Raw genomic sequence first — 13,145 nt, 5'->3', positions numbered from 1 at the left:
TTTTTTTACGCCGGTGTGAACCCGGGCCTTACACATTTCCCACACTCAACATAAGTGACAAGCAGTGATTACACCCAAAACATTTCCCATACTCAGTACATGAAAAGGGGTTCTCACTCATGTAAAATCTCTCATGTTTAAAAAGGCTTCCTTTACCTCCAAAACATTTCCCACATTCAAAACATGGATGTTTTCTCACCTGTGTGAGTTCTCTCATGGTTGACAAGGTGAGATTTGCGACAAAAGCATTTCCCACACTCAGTACATGAATATGGTCTCACGCCGGTGTGAGTTTTCTCATGTCTGACAAGAATTCCTTTATCTCCAAAACATTTTCCGCACTCAGCACATGAATACGGCTTCTCACCAGTGTGAGATGTCTCATGACTGACAAGATTTGATTTACGGACAAAACATTTCCCACACTCAGTACATGAATATGGCTTCTTACCCATGTGAGACTTCTCATGTTTGACAAGGTATGATTTGCTTACAAAACATTTCCCACATTCAACACATGCATATGGTTTCTCACCAGTGTGAGATCTCTCGTGATTGACAAATTGTGTTTTTTGTAGAAAATATTTCCCACATTCAGCACATGAATATGGTGCCTCACCAGTGTGTGATCTCTCATGTCTGGCAAGGTTTCCTTTAACTCCAAAACTTTTCCCACACAGAGCACATGAATACGGCTTCTCACCAGTGTGAGATCTCTCATGTATTTGAAGGTTTCCTTTAGCTACAAAACATTTCCCACACTCAGCACATGAATAAGGTTTTTCACCAGTGTGAGTTCTCTCATGTGTGGCAAGATGTGATTTCCATATAAAACATTTCCCACACATGGAACAGGGATAAGGCCCTCCAGCAGGTGGAGAGCTGTGCTGGGAATGAGGCCCCTCAGGGTTAGAAAGGTTAGGGGAGTCTGGGGGAATATTTGGGGTCACCAGGATATTTGCAGGAGACTCTTGTCCTGTGACATCATCATCCGTTGTACAGTCTGTGGATGCAGAGAGACGAGTCTCTGAGAGGTTCCTGATGCCGGGACTCCACCCTGCAAATAGAGAAACATCATCACTTCCTGTTAGAGAATTCTGAGGGGAGGAGCAATTATCATTAGGGAGGGTCAGTGAGCTGCTGAGAATTCCAAGTTGATGCAAAGGTTATGCAGATTGGAAACTGACCAGATGAAGCAGCAGCATAACTTTGCATATAATAAACATACAATTTACACCAGCTCAGAGTTGTCACTGATCATGACATGTTATCAGCCTGACAGGGAACTGCAGAAGGTTGTGCTTATTACAGGTAGCCAATCACATGACCATAACTTTGGCTTGCATGCTAATTTTATGTAGCTTAGAATTTAGCCAATAAAACATTTTCTGACAAATGTGATTAGTTGCATTCAATTTGCATTATATTTGCATACAAGTCAGAGTTATTTGCATCTCACTGTCCCTCCCTACACATAAATCATTGGCCACACATGGAAAGCAGTACAACGTAGAGCTTGATGAGACAATGGAAGCAATGTGTTACTCCTGTGACAACAGACCTACAGTGGTATGAATAACTATTTGCCCCCTTCCCGATTTCTTATTCTTTTGCATGTTTGTCACACTTAAATGTTTCTGCTCATCAAAAACCGTTAACTATTAGTCCAAGAGTACATAATTGAACACAAAATGCAGTTTTAAATGATGTTTTTTATTATTTAGTGAGAAAAAAAAACTCAAAATCTACATGGCCTTGTGTGAAAAAGAAATTGCCCCCTGAACCTAATAACTGGTTGGGCCACCCTTAGTAGCAATAACTGCAATCAAGCGTTTGCGATAACTTGCAAGGAGTCTTTTACAGCGCTCTGGAGGAATTTTGGCCCACTCATCTTTGCAGAATTGTTGTAATTCAGCTTTATTTGAGGGTTTTCTGGCATGAACCACCCTTTTAAGATCATGCCACAACATCTCAATAGGATTCAGGTCAGGACTTTGACTAGGCCACTCCAAAGTCTTCATTTTGTTTTTCTTCAGACATTCAGAGGTGGATTTGCTGGTGTGTTTTGGGTCATTGTCCTGCTGCAGCACCCAAGATCGCTTCAGCTTGAGTTAATGAACAGATGGCTGGACATTCTCCTTCAGGATTTTTTGGTAGACAGTAGAATTCATGGTTCCATCTATCACAGCAAGCCTTCCAGGTCCTGAAGCAGCAAAACAACCCCAGACCATCACACTACCACCACCATATTTTACTGTTGGTATGATGTTCTTTTGCTGAAATGTTGTGGTACTTCTACGCCAGATGTAATGGGACACGCACCTTCCAAAAAATTCAACTTTTGTCCACAAGATATTTTACCAAAAGTCGTGGTAATCATTGAGATGTTTTTTTTAGCAAAATTTAGACAAGTCTTAATGTTCTTTTTGCTTAAAAGCGGTTTGCGCCTTGGATATCTGCCATGCAGGCCGTTTTTGCCCAGTCTCTTTCTTATGGTGGAGTCATGAACACTGACCTTAATTGAGGCAAGTGAGGCCTGCAGTTCTTTAGATGTTATCCTGGGGTCTTTTGTGGCCTCTCGGATGAGTTTTCTCCGCATTCTTGGGGTAATTTTGGTCGGCAGGCCACTCCTGGGAAGGTTTTTCACTGTTCCATGTTTTTGCCATTTGTGGATAATGGCTCTCACTGTGGTTCGCTGGAGTCCCAAAGCTTTAGAAATGGCTTTATAACCTTTACCAGACTGATAGATCTCAATTACAGTACTTTTGTTCTCATTTGTTCCTAAATTTCTTTGGATCTTGGCATGATGTCTAGCTTTTGAGGTGCTTTTGGTCTACTACTCTGTGTCAGATACCTCCTATTTAAGTAATTTCTTGATTGAAACAGGTGTGGCAGTAATCAGGCCTGGGGGTGACTACAGAAATTGAACTCAGGTGTGATAAACCACAGTTAAGTTATTTTTTAACAAGGGGGGCAATCACTTTTTCACACAGGGCCATGTAGGTTTGGAGTTTTTTTTCTAACTAAATAATAAAAACCATCATTTAAAACATGCATTTTGTGTTCAATTATGTTATCTTTGACTAATAGTTAAAGGTTTTTGATGAGCAAAAAAATTTAAGTGTGACAAACATGCAAAAGAATAAGAAATCAGGAAGGGGGCAAATAGTTTTTCACACCACTGTATATGTACTTATTGCAAGAAATCTCTGTTCTGCTTGTAGAGCAATGTGGTGTCACTTACACATTATTATTACCATTGTGTAGTGTTATAATATAATACATTTAGTGCACTACCCACCTCCCAAACACTGAATACATCGCTGCAATGCCCCAGCCTCACTCATATATAGAATAATAGAATAGCTGGTCTGGGTTTGCTTCTCACTCACATAAATACTGTACTATGATATGTCCATATAATGTATACAGCGCTCCACACGAACAGCACAAATACCCAACAAAGTATCCTCAGTGAGGCTGGGAGCGCAGGTGTCTGTGCAGAGAAGCATCCGTTTTCTGCGATGTGCATTTCTGTGATATTAACTGCATTTGCCTTTTTTGCCATTTGCATTTTTGTGCATTTCTGCTTTGTGATTTTTTTTTTTATAAATGTGCATATTTATCAAGTGAAAGAATACATTAAAAAAACTAACAGTGAAAACACATAGCAATGCATTCTTTGTGCAGCCCACTAGTTTAGTCATCTCCTCTCGGGGTAACGCCCGCAGAGCTAGTGGGTCTGTTTGAGAGGGTCCTCCATCTCTCCTTGCCGCGCGCCGATACCTGCACTCATTTATCTGGGCTAATTATCTCATTACTTTTCACGCTATGCACTTCCCTTCTATGGGCTGCTTCACTCATTAAAGTGTATCTGAGATGAAAGCCATCTCAGGTTCCATACTTACCTGGGGTTTCTTTAAGCCCCCTTGAGGCCACTCAGTCCCTCGCTGTCTCCACGGGTGGCTCCTGTCCCCCACAATACGGGCTGAAAACTTGGTCGAGTTGCGCTTCATCACGCATGCTTGGCCAGACGCAAGCGCAGAACACTTCCATCTGGGGGAGCGCGATGGGGAGAGTGTCTGGCCCTGCATGCGCGATGAAGCCCAACTCGGCTAGGCTTTCGGCCTGTATTGTGGAGGACAGGAGCCACCCATGGACACGACGAAGGACTGAGCGGCCTCAAGGGGGCTTAAATAGGAGCTGTCAGCCATACTATCTCAGAAAAAAAAAACCACATATATCAGTACATAAATACTTGCTCTACTTACATAGCATATGTATTGCACTGTCCATGCTTTGATTTTAGTGATATTTCCATAGTAAAAAAAGAGAAAATCCTTCTTAGGATTCTCTATTTGAACTGTGTCTATCTTGAAGCCAATCCTGATATAATTTCCTCCCAACTCTCCTGTGCCTGATTGTGTATGCATTGCCTGCCCTCCTCCCAGTCTTCAGGCACTCCTACCCTGCTCTGCAATAGAAAGTGCACTGTCTCAGCATGAGAAATATTGGCCAATCAGAGAGGAACAGAGGTGTGGGAGGGGAAAACAGGGGGGAAAGAGGCTTCAGCCAATCAGGCTGCATTAGTTAAAGATGGAAAGTAAAGAAGCAAAAAAAGACACCCAGCATGCCCTGCAACTTCCTTTGTGCAGCAATGTACGAAATAAGAGTCAGGTGAACTAGGGAATGATCATTTATCAACAAGCACGGTGGCATAGTGGTTAGCGCTGTTGCCTTGCAGCGCTGGGTCCCCGGTTTGAATCCCAGCCAAGTCAACATCTGCAAGGAGTTTGTATGTTCTCCCCGTGTCTGCGTGGGTTTTCTCCGCGCACTCCGGTTTCCTCCCACATCCCAAAAACATACAGATAAGTTAATTGGCTTCCCCTAAATTGGCCCTAGACTATGATACATACACTACACTACATGATATAGACATATGACTATGGCAGGGACCAGACTGTGAGCCCCTCTGAGGGACAGTTGGTGACAAGACAATAAACTCTGCACAGCGCTGCGTAATATGTCGGCGCTATATAAATACTTGAATAAATAATAAATCAGAAAAGTAATAGTGATTTTCAACTTTTGGATTGCCTGGTTAGCATCCTCATTACTTGTTTACCAGATGAAAAATAAAGAATTGTTTTTTGATTTTATGCCCGGCAGTTAAGGAAGCCCCAGGAAAGTATAGTACATGAGATGGCTTTCATCTCAGGTATACTTTAAATACTTGAATGTCTGTCACAATTAGCGCTAGGTCATCAACCTCCTAAGCTGCACGTTATATGAGGGGATCCCTCCACCCTCAAATTTGTAAATTGTAATTCATAAAAATCAATAATAACATGCGCTAGTTTAAGAGCAAAAACGTTTCACTATTTATTCAAAGTTAAAAAAACCCTTAAAATCTTAAAACACGGTGCACCAGAGTACCTATTACGCAAACAAGCCACCCTCTCATACACACACATACAATAGAAGGGCCCTTCTATCTAATCAACTTCCCCCAATAATAGCCACTTCCTACAAAATGTTCGTTCCAAAAAGGGTTAATACTCCATATGATTCCTTCGTTGCAACATATAATCAAAAGTTCCTTTTGCAGTGGGTGTCTCAGTTCAACCTTAAGCTTCAAACATAAGATTCCAACTTATTCAGTTTATATTGGGCAATATCCGCATAAACTCACGTGTCCCATAATATAGACAGTCTATGGCAACTTCTCACAGGGTAGATCCCTCCACTTAGAGCTTCTTTGCTCTTACAAGATACTTCTGCTCGCTGCCTGTCTCAGCTTCTCTCGGCGTCTTTCATGCGGCATACGTGGGTTCCGTCTGTCAGGCTCAGAGCCCCGCTCGCTGCACTTCTGCTCAGCTGATCCGGCTTGCATGTCAGGATGGGTGACGTCACCTCGTAAGCCTCTGGACCTTTGTTCACGAGCGGCTGCTGCGCGCTTACACAGCCTGCTCAATCCCGGGCTCCTAAGCAGATACTTTTTTGCATTAAAGCGACCTCTACGCGTTTCAGCCAATAACGTTGGCCCTCATCATTACCAAATCCTCCTGATGAGGGCCAACGTTATTGGCTGAAACGCACAGAGGTCGCTTTAATGCAAAAAAGTATCTGCTTAGGAGCCCGGGATTGAGCAGGCTGTGTAAGCGCGCAGCAGCCGCTCGTGAACAAAGGTCCAGAGGCTTACGAGGTGACGTCACCCATCCTGACATGCAAGCCGGATCAGCTGAGCGGAAGTGCAGCGAGCGGGGCTCTGAGCCTGACAGACAGAACCCACGTATGCCGCAAGAAAGACGCCGAGAGAAGCTGAGACAGGCAGCGAGCAGAAGTATCTTGTAAGAGCAAAGAAGCTCTAAGTGGAGGGATCTACCCTGTGAGAAGTTGCCATAGACTGTCTATATTATGGAACACGTGAGTTTATGCGGATATTGCCCAATATAAACTGAATAAGTTGGAATCTTATGTTTATAGCTTAAGGTTGAACTGAGACACCCACTGCAAAAGGAACTTTTGATTATATGTTGCAACGAAGGAATCATATGGAGTATTAACCCTTTTTGGAACGAACATTTTGTAGGAAGTGGCTATTATTGGGGGAAGTTGATTAGATAGAAGGGCCCTTCTATTGTATGTGTGTGTATGAGAGGGTGGCTTGTTTGCGTAATAGGTACTCTGGTGCACCGTGTTTTAAGATTTTAAGGTTTTTTTTAACTTTGAATAAATAGTGAAACGTTTATACTTTAAATACTGGTTTACCTGTCTATATATTTATGCACAGATGTTTAACACTAGCACTTTATTGTTTAACTTGTATAGCATTAGCACCTTATTGCACTTTACTAAACCAGAGTTCTACCACCTGGGGGCTCAGGCATAGAGCTCCCAGTGTAGGCAATATTGTTACAGTGTGCAGTTTACAGTGTATTATGCATATGGCATATTAAAGGCATTGAGTTTTATAGGACATTGGCCTCAATTCACTAAGCACATCTCATGTCTTTTAATAACGTTTCTAAGCTGTTTTAGTGTTATCACCATGGTGATAAGGCATGTAGTATTCACTAAACAATTTACCTCAGGCAAACCTAAAGTTAACTATTCTGTCTTTAACTACCTAAAGACCGCCTCACGCTAATCGGAGTGAACGTGGTGGCTCCTCCAGGACCATGTAACGCCAATTGGCGTTATGCATGTGCATCTCCGCTTGGTCATCAGTCTCCCAGCGGCAATCGCCGCTAGGAGACTGTTAAACTGCGAAACCGCTGTCTATTTACATTTTACAGCGCTGCGATCTACGACAGTGCTGTACTGAGGACAGCCGTGTCACTGGGGGGGGGGGGGGCACAAGAGCGATCGGCTCTCATAGGCTAAATAAATAAACAAGGCAGAAGTGATCAGAGCCCACCAACAGAAAGCTCTGTTGGTGGGCAGAAAAGGGGGGGGGATCACTTGTGTGCTGAGTTGTGCGGCCCTGCAGCAAGGCCTTAAAACTGCAGTGGCCTGACTTGTAAAAAATTGTCTGGTCACTAGGGGGGTGTGGTCCTGAAGTGGTTAAGTTAAGGAGAGCTCTCCAAAGTTAATGTTTCAATCCTTAAAATAACTACAGAATTCTGAAGTTAAAGACAGGCTGTTAAATCACAGAGAGTGAAGCAAGCGTAACATGTGTGAGAAGTTATCACCTGGCCTGAGCTGTTGTTAAGTGAAATGTTACTTCAGACTGCAGTGTAAAGGGAAGCATTCTGAGCTGTCTGAATTATTGTATTCTGGTTCATGCAGACTGGGACTCTGTATAGAGAGAAATATACACAGCAGGCACACGGAGATGGAGGGGGGAGAGTGAGAGAGAGAGAGAGAGAGAGAGAGAGAGAGAGAGAGAGAGAGAGAGAGAGAGAGAGAGAGAGAGAGAGAGAGAGAGAGAGAGAGAGAGAGAGGGGCACCAAGCATACTATGTATGTATGTATATATACAGAGACACACAACATTCACAGACAGAGGCACGCACACACACACATACCCAGCCACAGCCTCTCTCTCTCCTACCCTGGCTGTCTACACAGGCTAGCTGTAATAGTCCTGGCAGCAGGAAGGGTGGAGCAACATTCTGCCTGCAACTTCTCCTCCCCTCTCTATATACTGCATGTAAAAATAACTACAGAGGTGATAACTTAAGGACTGGAGTGATAAGACAACACTCTCACTGTGAAAACGTATCACTACACGCTAATAAGGCAAGCTTCTTTTGTGAAATAACTATAAAAATACAGATTGATGTGTGGTGATAAGTTTTCACTTGCCTTATTACCACCAGCGTGATCTTAGTGAATTGAGGCCAATGTTTGAAATGTTTATAATCATTTGAATCATCATGAAGTGCATTATTTGTCTTACTTTGACTGACCATAGATAATAAAGCTCATATGCTAATACTTTCGAACTCATGAAGCTGAGCGGAGCTGTTTTCCTGGGTTCCTTTTTCTTCCTATTTTTGCATTGCGTCTTTTGACTTAAGCACGCTCCGGTGTATGCAGGTGATGCGGACAGTTTTGTTTGTTACCATCTTTTTTTCCCTCTTTTATCATTTGTTGTTCTCTGATAGCTAATTTGATTATGGTTTGTGTCTACCTACAGGTGCTCGCTAGCATACAGCTCATTGGATCAGTGCTTGTGTGAAATGCTCTCGAGGTGAATAGATCTAAGCACAGATGAATCTTTTACATTTCAAAAAGAGGAAGTCATGATGTCAGAATGCTGTATACCCTGGTGGACAATCATATATAAGCTGCTGTATGTGACATTCCTTTTGTATGGTTCTGATCCAGCTCTGTATCATGTCTGAAGAAGAAACTTATAGTATACATCCAGGCATATTAAAAAAAACAAAATCCACTTACCTGGGGCTTCCTCCAGCCCCTGGCAGCCGTCCTGTGCCCTCGCCGCAGCTCCCGGTGTCCTCCGCTACAGAAGCCGACCTCGCCAGGTCGGGTTCCTGGTTGGCTTCTTGTGCGCTCCACCGCGCGGGTCTCGTGGTCTGGCCGATGTCACCAGGCCTGTACTGTGCAGTACAATCCTGATGACGTCGGCCAGACCATGTGACCCGCACAAGAAGCCAACCCAGAACCCGACCTGGCGAGGTCAGCATCTGCAGAGGAGGACATTGGAAGCCACTGGAGCTGCGGCGAGGGCACAGGACGACTTCCAGGGGCTGGAGGAAGCCCCAGGTAAGTGGATTTTGTTTTTTTAATATGCCTGGACCTTCCCTTTAAGGTTTGGAAAGCTTGCAGAGACATCTTGTACAGTTGTAATTCACCTAAACAACTTTTGTTGTTATGTCCTTGGATTCTCTCCATGACTAACACCGGACCACACACAACTGGCAAATACAATTTAGTGAGTGACTGTCAGAGTTGCAAAGTACTCGCCCGATCAGCATTGTATCTCTGCTGTGAGATGTATCAGGATGCTTCTTACACATCCATCACCACCTCCTCCTCTCCACAGAACAGAACATACCCCGAAGCCATCACAGTGTCTGTACTGCTATTATTACTAAGATGTCACCAAATACAATTAAGAATAATAGCTTTAGAGGACAAAAATCTAACAGGAGTAGATAGCATAACCCTAATATGGCCAATCTGTGAGCAGTGACACAGTCATACTAACTAAAGATGTTTCAATATTTCATGTTTATTACTCACCTGTTCTGCTCTCTGTAAGATGGTCCTCATCTATAGCTGTCCTCATGTCACCCTCCACCATAGACTGCTGATCACTCCTCACATATGTCTCATCTTCTTCTTCTTTAATTGGCCTCATCATGTCACCCTCCTCCATAGACTGCTGATCACCCCTCACATAGGTTTCTTCTTTAATAACTCTTATTATTAAACCTTCATCCATAGAATGCTGATCACTCCTCACATACGTCTCCTCTTCTTCCTTTTTAATCGTCTTCATCATGTCCCCCTCCTCCATATACTGCTGATCACTCCTCACATACGTCTCTTCCTCTTGCTCTTTAATTGTCCTCATCATGTCCCCCTCCTCCATAGACTGATGATCACGCCTCAAATATGTCTCTTCTTCTTCCTCTTTAATTGTCCTCATCATGTCCCCCTCCTCCATAGACTGCTGATCACTCCTCACATATTTCTCTTCCTCTTTAATTGCCCTCATCATGTCTTCCTCCTCCATAGACTGCTGATCACTCCTTAGATATGTCTCCTCTTCTTCCTCTTTAATTGGCCCCATCATGTCACCCTCCTCCATAGACTGCTGATCACTCCTCACATACGTCTCCTCTTCTTCCTCTTTAATTGTCCTCATCATGTCACCCTCCGCCATAGATGGCTGATCACTCCTCACATATGTCTCTTCTTCATCTTTAATTGTCCTCATCATGTCACCCTCCTCCACAGACTGCAGATCACTCCTCACATATGTCTCTTCTTCTTCTTCATCTTTAATTGTCACCAGCATGACACCCTCCTCCATATAGTACTGATCACCCCTCACATACGTCTCTCTTTTTCTTTCAACTCAGATCATAGTTCTGAAAAGGATAACAGATTATAGCTGTAAAATATTAGCAGTAATAAACAGAGCACAGAAAAGAACATAATTTGCTAGGGGGTGATAATATCCCATAAGCTGTGGTATCCTGCACATTCAGTACCACAGTCCTCTCTTCCAGTGTGCCTTGCTCATCATCTGGTGCTTCTCTCCTCCTCTCCATGCACACATTCCTGGGAGGTTACAGCAGTGCCGGCAGCGGTAGATGGATGAGGATGTGAAGAGAGAACAGCTGGAGACAGGGGGAGATAGGAGCAGAGGCCTGCAGCTAATTAGCTATAAATTATCATTACTTATGGCTCTGGCACCTGATGAACTAGACAGATGGGACTGCAGCTCCATATCCTGACCATAGCTGAGCCCACCTGTCCATCACCTACTAACCCCAAACCCTCCAAGAGCCGTAGCAACAAACCTCCCAGCTGGAGCAGTGCCAATACCAGGACCAAAGCAGCAGAGGCCACCCACCCCTCTCCAGCTGCAGCCTCCATCTTCTCTGCCTGTCCTACCAGCCACGCCCCTTGTTACATGGCTCCACCCCCTAGCTGTGACCCACCAGCCATCATCTTTGTGCAGACTCTCTGACTCTCAGAGTTAAATTGCCAGATGTACCCCCAGTATTAGGTAGGTTCGAATAGGGCTTCTGCAGTATACCGGTATGACAGTATACTGCGGTTTGATTGTGCATGGTAATCATACCATGCACATTCCCGTTTTACCGGTATTAGGGGGCGGAGCAAGGGCGGCGCATCGGCGGGGGAGAACAGCCACATCGGCAGGCAGAAACTACCCACCCTCCTTCAGCCACACGTGGCTACAATCTACTCCCTCCAAGGCATTGTCACATTGGTAACAGCGCCCCCTGTGATGATGCAGCCACATGTCATCACAGGGGGCGCTGTTATTAAAGTAACGATGCCTGGGAGGAAAAACATAGACGCTGTGTGTCGCTGGCTGAAGAAGGCAGGGCAGTAGGTTCTGCCTGTTCTCTCCCACCGCTGCACTGGAGGCACCTATACCTATACTGGGGAAACTATACTGGCTACTTATACTGGAGGCACCTATACCTATACTGGGGAAACTATACTGGCTACTTATACTGGAGGCACCTATACCTATACTGGGGAAACTATACTGGCTACTTATACTGGAGGCACCTATACCTATACTGGGGGAACTATACTAGCTACCTACACTGGAGGCACCTATACATATACTGGAAGGAACTATACTAGCTACCTACACTGGAGGCACCTATACATATACTGGAAGAAACTATACTAGCTACCTACACTGGAGGCACCTATACCTATACTGAGGGAACTATACTAGCTACCTACACTGGAGGCACCTATACCTATATTGGAGGAACTATACTAGCTACCTACACTGGAGGCACTTACACCTATACTGGGGAACTATACTAGCTACCTACACTGAAGGCAACTTTACCTATACTGGGGGAATTATACTAGCTACCTACACTGAAGGCACTGGAGGCATACTGGAAAGCTATACTAGCTACCTACACACTGGAGGCACCTATACCTATACTGGGGGAACTTTACTAGCTTCCTACACTGGAGGCACCTATACATATACTGAGGAAGCTATACCTATACTGGAGGAACTATACTAGCTACCTACACTGGAGGCACCTACACCTATACTTGGGGAACTAAACTAGCTACCTACACTGGAAGCACCTATAACTATACTGGGGCAACTATACCTATCTATACTGGGGCAACTATATTGGCTATCTATACTAGAGGCACCTACCTTGCTAACCTATCCTGGCACAACTATACTGGCTACTAGTACTGGAGGCACCTACCTGGCTAACCTATACTGGGGGCACCAATAGCTGGCAAGTTTGGGTATTGGCTGGCCAGATCCTGAAGTTTTCGGGTTCTGGCCGTTACATACTTTAACTTTAAAGTGTACACGAGCCGAAGCACGTGTACAAAATCATATACTTACGTAAAGAGAGGGAAGCCTCGGGATCCTATTGAGGCTTCCATCTCTACTCCATTGTTCCCCGTCGCTGACCGCAGCCCTCTGAAAGATTAGCCACAAGGCAATAATTGTGTAATATCGTATACCGTAATTTTTTTTAGACGGTTATCATACCGTCATATTTCATACTGTTGCAACCCTAGTCTCGAAGAGTATTATTACTTCAGGGGGGCGCTGAGAAACTGGGGGGATGGGGGATAGGGGATATGGCTACATTGCGGGGTAATATGGCCATGCTAGGGGTAGAAGAGGCTATACAGGGGGGAAAATGCCAGAACTGGAGGGAGATAGCTATATTCCATATATACCCTCTCTTTTCCTTGTGATGTGATTTAATTATTACTAGGAAGGTGAGATGCCAGCCATAATCTCTGGCACATGTAGGCGGGCTACTGGAAATCTGGCAAACAAGTCACAGCAGTTATATAAAAATCTCTTGTATGGCAATTACTTCAAGGGGAATGATCAGGATAGTGACAGGTGTACTATGACCTCCTCTGTAACAAAGTATGTCTACCCCGACCTCTGCTCTGCCCAAA

At 44.2% G+C, this 13,145-nt stretch overlaps 2 protein-coding genes across 3 annotated transcripts in view; one reads left to right on the top strand and one right to left on the bottom strand.

Moving 5' to 3' along the window:
- Positions 1-13,145, top strand: part of LOC137535392 (zinc finger protein 665-like) — a 976,927-nt gene that overhangs the window by 831,332 nt on the left and 132,450 nt on the right. The gene's annotated exons all lie outside the window — the stretch shown is intronic.
- The window catches only part of LOC137535857 (uncharacterized), a 532,348-nt gene that overhangs the window by 519,094 nt on the left and 109 nt on the right, over positions 1-13,145 (bottom strand). Inside the window, exons 2-3 of the mRNA XM_068257740.1 lie at positions 9,714-10,567; positions 322-1,057 (exon numbers count right to left, since the gene is read on the bottom strand). Of these exons, the coding sequence (XP_068113841.1) occupies positions 322-1,057; positions 9,714-10,509 (1,532 nt within the window). The 5' untranslated portion in view covers positions 10,510-10,567. The remainder of the gene's footprint in view (positions 1-321; positions 1,058-9,713; positions 10,568-13,145) is intronic.

The sequence above is a fragment of the Hyperolius riggenbachi genome, chromosome 10, assembly GCF_040937935.1.
Source record: "Hyperolius riggenbachi isolate aHypRig1 chromosome 10, aHypRig1.pri, whole genome shotgun sequence".
Classification (NCBI taxonomy): Eukaryota; Metazoa; Chordata; class Amphibia; order Anura; family Hyperoliidae; genus Hyperolius; species Hyperolius riggenbachi.
This window is presented reverse-complemented; position numbering and strand designations above follow the sequence as displayed.